Source organism: Leguminivora glycinivorella, chromosome 16, assembly GCF_023078275.1.
Source record: "Leguminivora glycinivorella isolate SPB_JAAS2020 chromosome 16, LegGlyc_1.1, whole genome shotgun sequence".
Classification (NCBI taxonomy): Eukaryota; Metazoa; Arthropoda; class Insecta; order Lepidoptera; family Tortricidae; genus Leguminivora; species Leguminivora glycinivorella.
Window position 1 is genome coordinate 4,490,267 of NC_062986.1, and position 6,000 is coordinate 4,496,266.

The 6,000-nt window shown below is 40.4% G+C and overlaps 1 protein-coding gene across 1 annotated transcript; it reads left to right on the forward strand.

The window, feature by feature from the left end:
* Window positions 1-2,406: 2,406 nt before the first annotated feature.
* LOC125234897 (protein ATP6V1FNB-like) lies at window positions 2,407-3,725 on the forward strand. Its single transcript, XM_048141318.1, has 3 exons — window positions 2,407-2,562; window positions 2,851-3,032; window positions 3,371-3,725. The coding sequence occupies exons 1-3, from the start codon at window positions 2,407-2,409 to the stop codon at window positions 3,579-3,581; spliced, it is 549 nt and encodes a 182-aa protein (XP_047997275.1). The 3' UTR covers window positions 3,582-3,725.
* Window positions 3,726-6,000: the final 2,275 nt, after the last annotated feature.

Sequence of the window (6,000 nt, forward strand, 5' to 3'; positions counted from 1 at the left end):
GTCTGAGTTCGACAAACTGGTACCTACTTTGAACACTGACTTTTAATTGATTTGACTGTTTAATGTAGAACCTACTAGTCATGCTGCAACTCCAGTTAGCGCGTCAATCTGTGTAACCTCCTTCCCGTAACATAGCATAATTTGATTTATCAGCAAGTTATACAAAAAGTCTTTCCTGTTCCAGCGCCCCACGCTTTTACAATCAAATATTATAATTAAAAGCACATAGTTTTTAAACTTCAGCTCACAAATAGAGACAACTTGAACGATCCATAATTTATTTTTGGCTTTTACGTGCATTTATAAAAGCGTGTTTTATAGTGTTTTTTAAACTATTAATTTATTTTAAATAAACGGCTGTACGTTATTTTATCGCGACTGTTGCAACATGTGTCGAGTTATTTAGAAGACCCGTGGTGGCTAGACTCCATTATGACTAGCACAATACTCTCCCCTTGCCATTAGTTGATGACTTCTGTGTAAAGTTGTGTCTGCTCGTTCACTGAAAAGATCGCTCCCAACTAGTACGATCTCCGAAGTGTACTAGTTCGTTCTTTTAAGACATTTAGTACAGTAGTACACCGAGAGAGCGAGATAAAACAGTAACGCTCGCTCGTACTAGCCGAAAGCTGATCGGCCGTTTTCGCGCGCTCTCGGTCCGAGTCAGTCGGTTCTAGTTCGTTTGCGGTCGGATCACACGGATCGCTTTGTTGTCATTGTCACTCCTCGGCTGACGGCCTCGGCGGAGTGTACTAAATGTACTAGAGAGCGAAATCATATGGGAGTAGTTCGGTCTAGTACAGTGCAGGGAGTCGTGTCTTTTGTAGTATTAGTACATGTACTACACAAGCCTACTTCTGTGCGGTACCTTCAGAGCAGCTAGACAGCGCCCGAGAGGCGCAGGGCCCGCGAAGACGCGGCCAGGAGTCAGAGCCAGAATTAAAAGTAAAGATGTAGTACATGCCTTTCCAACAATTTTCACGGAAAAACTCGAGGATTTAATACTATTTCAAATTTCAGGACAAGTTTATGTTTGATTAAAGTAGCATGATGAATATGTTCCTGAAGAAATGAGATTGTAAAATAATATGGAAGAAATCATTCACGATTGACGAACAAGTTCATGAATGAAGTTTGAGATGCACACATGGACAGTGTAAATGAAAATGTTCTTATAATTTGCACTTTATGTTTAGGTTGATAAGATAAAAAAATCTAATGTAAAAATCTTTCTCTCGGTTAATCATAGTTCTTGTTGTATGTATATTTTGTTAATAGATTGAAGTTAATTGTTCCTTGTAAATATATTAGCACATTCCATCTGTAAACTGCTTATTTATTTTATAACTAGTCTTATTAACAAGCATAGATCCGTAAACAACTGTTAGACTGTCAAAACATGCGCTCTTCAGCAATGTAAAAAGTCAGATCAATGATTATTTTATTACCTACTAGCTTTTGCCCGCGGCTTCGCTCGCGTTAGAAAGAGACAAAAAGTAGCCTATGTCACTTTCCATCCCTTCAACTATCTCCACTTAAAAAATCACGTCAATTCGTCGCCCCGTTTTGCCGTGAAAGACGGACAAACAAACAGACACACACACTTTCCCATTTATAATATTAGTATGGATTAGCTACACGCGATATCTATGCGTAGGTACCTAAATGTCCTGTCCTACTCATAACATAATCGCTGGTGGACTTCTTAGCACCATCCTGGCAGCAACCATGAAGTTTTAGTTTTATTGTTATGTAGAGGATTCTTGTAAATACAAATATTTATGGTATTTGGCATTCCAACAATCTGTCATAACTAAATTCTTGTCACATTATAGCAGCTAAGTTTAAAAATATTTTTTTTATAATCTAAATTAATGCGTGTTTTCAAATCAAACAAATAAATCAGAAATCTTATACTATGTAAACTTAAACATAGACAAATTCGTATAAAAGTTCGTAACGTTCATTGTTACGAACTTTTATGAAATCCCAAGAAAATCGCAGAATCCTCTCCAATACACCTTTCGTTCGTGATTAAGCTCCAACTTCCTGGTCGACCAGCACGTCTCTCGACTGAATCTTCGGGCCTTCGGCCCTAATACGCGGAACTCGGCTTTCGACCTTCGCTGAGTTTCGAACCTCGCCGTCGGGTAAAAGTAATTTCTGCAACCCAGAATTTGTAACAAAGGTGTAAAGAATAAAGGTTGGCTCAACTGCCAACTTCCTGCACACCTTTCGTGTGAAGCTTCGGGCCTTCGGCCCTACGTGGAGCTCGGCCTTTGTGCTTCGCCTTTGTAATAAGTAATTGCCAGTTCTCTTACTTCAACTTGGCTCTAGATTCCTACAACCCAGAATTAGTGACAAAGGTCTAAACGCCACCTTCGGACCAAAGAATAAAGGTTCAAGATGACCTACCAATTTTATTGCGACGCCGAGATCCGCTCGAAGCGTCGAATTCGGAACTGGTACTACGACAACTTGGTGAGAGTGCTGGAGCAGGCCAAGGAAAACCAGGCCCGGGATATGGACTTGTCTATAACCATGGCCAAGCAACTTAAAGCGGTAAGTTGGACACATAGACCGCCTTAGGCTGGTTTTAGAGTCACGCGGATCGCTCCACGCAGAGCAATATGAATAAAGCTTATGGAGCGTTTTAGAATGTCGCGGAACACACGCGTCCGCGCGATACAAGTGTGACGATCAGAATAATGCATGTTTACCTACCACCTAATCTAACGTACCACATTTCTTGCAAATAAAATATTTATTTTCATTTCATTTCATACACTTGTGCAGGCTCACTGTACCTCCATTCCAGTCTTTCTATTAGTACTGTTTCTTCCAATATAGATCTTGGATGAACCCCGCGCCAAACCTATAGAAGTACCCCCTCACGACGTGATCCCGCAGGACGAGGCTGATATGATGAAGCCCGTGGAACCAGAAGTGCTGGACATATTGTACGGCAGCTCCGAGAAGTATGCGGACCAGAGATACCTCAAAGCCAGGAATAAGAAGTCACCAGAAGACAAGTTAGTTTACCTACTCGTGTCTTAAACGCTATCTATCGCTACCTAGTTATTAACTAGGTATAGGTCTCTCTTGTTAGATGAGAAATCTATTGTCAACTCCTTAAATCTGCGGGGGCCCTTAACTAATGATCCTAAGACGCTTCAGGTAATCAGGTGCTTCGCGACCATCTCCTATTCTCCTTGTATCTGATGATGAGGCTCATGAGTAAATAGCTCTCTGAAGTCATTTGGTTACCAACATGGTTTACTAGAGAAGCTTTTGTGCCTCATTTATACATTTTTTGAACGTATTTAACGTTTTTACTGCATGTCATTTCCCATATTGTATCTACCTACAGATATTACTTCCGCGTGGTATCAAGCTGGGACTACGGCTGGCAGCAGAAATCGAGTCGTGTGCCAGCGAAGGACTGCCACCACGGCCGCTGTGCGCTCCTCAGGGAAACGTTCTACAGAAAGAACAATCCTACCCCGGACCCGCCCACCTACGCCTTACCTGTAGGAGGAGAGTTCTCAATATGCACGCAGTACTCATGCTACGCTGGCTAGATGTAGGTTTGTTCTAGTGGAAGATCATCAAAGCCGCTGTAGGTAAAGAATGTTCTAGAATCTAGAGGAAAAACCTTACGCACTAGCTCGTCGCTGACCTACGCAGTAGTACGCGTGGCGGCTCTCTCCGCAATTCTTTCGCCGGGCTACAAGTAATACATGCCGGCGGCCGCGACCTCACGGCACGCAATAGAATTCCAATGTCAGCAGCTCGCGTGCGCTTGCGGTCCGTTTGTTAAAGGTATTAAGCATTATGCAAGGCGGCAATTTGTGAACATCAATGCATTGAGCCTTCTGTACACTGTACATGTACTTTTATATGTTCTGTCGCAATACCTACCTACTCCTGAATACGATGGATGATGAAGATTTAGTGAAGAACGTCTACCACGGTTGCTGTGCGCTGAAAGAATGTTATAAAAAGGAAAATAACACTATAAACACCATTGGATTGTAAGTAATCAACTATAAAAACTATGTTGTAAAAGTTTGTACTTTGTACACCGGGTGTATTTTGATAGGAACTCAATCAGATCAGTGTGAAGGCAGGTATATAGGTAGAGGTAGATACCGTGCTGCTACTTAATTAAAAGAACTTACATCGATCTCAAATTAATAAACATTGCCGTTCACAGATTTTGGAAAAATAAAACATACGGGGATAACGGGGTGCGGAAATATGTAATTTTTGATCGACCCCATTTCAGTCGAGAATCCCAAGATTGTATTGGAATTGGATAGGACCAAACAAATGTGCGTCTAGAAAAGCCACACAGTGAGAAAATAATTAAATATGTTACTATACAATGTGTATGAAAATTAAATTTATTTTCTGACATGCTGTTTTTTATGCCAATCGATTTCATGTCTGACCAATATGTAGGTATACTTAGTTTCCTAGAATATACCAAACTGAAGAAGATAATTTTCCATACATTTACTGTGCCTATGGGAGAAATGTAAAACTTTTAGTTTTTACTACCTATCTCGACCTATATTTTAGGTGGAAAGTGTCCTTATTCACATAAACTTTCCACCTAATAAAATATAGGTCAATGGGACATGTAGCGACATCTTCCGTAAGAGCAGGGCAACTGGAGTTCCATGTTTCGCTGGCTTTAGACGAGGTCTTAGTGGCTCAAATGGTAGAACCAAAGAGTCGGGCAGAACGCTGGAGTATCGATTCAAAGGCCGTGCGTTCAAGTCTCAAGACAGTATTTTACCAATTAATGTAATCTAAGGGACCGGCCACATCTAAGAGACGCATGTCCTGAGGTGCGGAACGGACGTCCGCGCCACGCCGCCCGGGGCGCGTCTTACGTCCTTCCTATACAAAATGTTCTGAGGAGACGTATTTTGAATTACATTCAGGCGGCGTGGCGCGGACGTCCATTGCGCGCCCCGAGACACGCGACGCTTAAGTGGGAACGCTGCCTAAGCCTAGTGGACATCGATATAGCAGACCTATACCGCTAGTTTATAAATAAATTAATAGTTTAAAAAACACTATAAAACACGCTTTTATAAATGCATGTAAAAGCCAAAAATAAATTATGGATCGTTCAAGTTGTCTCTATTTGTGAGCTGAAGTTTAAAAACTATGTGCTTTTAATTATAATATTTGATTGTAAAAGCGTGGGGCGCTGGAACAGGAAAACCTTTTTCTAAAACTTGCTGATAAATCAAATTATGCTATGTTACGGGAAGGAGGTTACACAGATTGACGCGCTAAGTGGAGTTGCAGCATGACTAGTAGGTTCTACATTAAACAGTCAAATCAATTAAAAGTCAGTGTTCAAAGTAGGTACCAGTTTGTCGAACTCAGACAAAATATGCGCTAGTAGCGAGGAGAGTCGACAGTCACCGACACTTAGAACGCCGCTTTTTTCCGGTAATCAAAGTACAAAAGGGGAAAGTGTCTACAGTGACAGGATGAAGAGTTCTTGTTCGTGGACGAGATATCTTTGGTTCTCTTTGGTAACCCTTAGGCGGCATATGTAAACGTTATGTTCTTATGCAACTTCATTCGCCAGGAAGTTCGGATTAGTATTTGTTTACAAGAAAGTCTTTCCTGTTCCAGCGCCCCACGCTTTTACAATCAAATATTATAATTAAAAGCACATAGTTTTTAAACTTCAGCTCACAAATAGAGACAACTTGAACGATCCATAATTTATTTTTGGCTTTTACATGCATTTATAAAAGCGTGTTTTATAGTGTTTTTTAAACTATTAATTTATTTTATACTTTTTAGTCATTAATAATGAAATACTTTTAACATTTATACATAAATTTATTTCAAGTAGGCGGATTTTACATGCCATTTGTGGCTTAACGTGTACTTATTGCTAATTGCTACTTAATAATAACTAGCGGCTACCTTCTTAATACGGTATTATCATAAATTATTATGTTTATA

What these genes read in the sequence shown, in the direction of transcription:
- LOC125234897 (XM_048141318.1), top strand. Translation starts at nt 2,407, where the DNA reads ATGACCTACCAATTTTATTGCGACGCCGAGATCCGCTCGAAGCGTCGA. An exon ending in TGGCCAAGCAACTTAAAGCG is followed by an intron (nt 2,563 to 2,850) that starts GTAAGTTGGACA and finishes CTTCCAATATAG; the next exon opens with ATCTTGGATGAACCCCGCGC. An exon ending in AAGAAGTCACCAGAAGACAA is followed by an intron (nt 3,033 to 3,370) that starts GTTAGTTTACCT and finishes ATCTACCTACAG; the next exon opens with ATATTACTTCCGCGTGGTAT.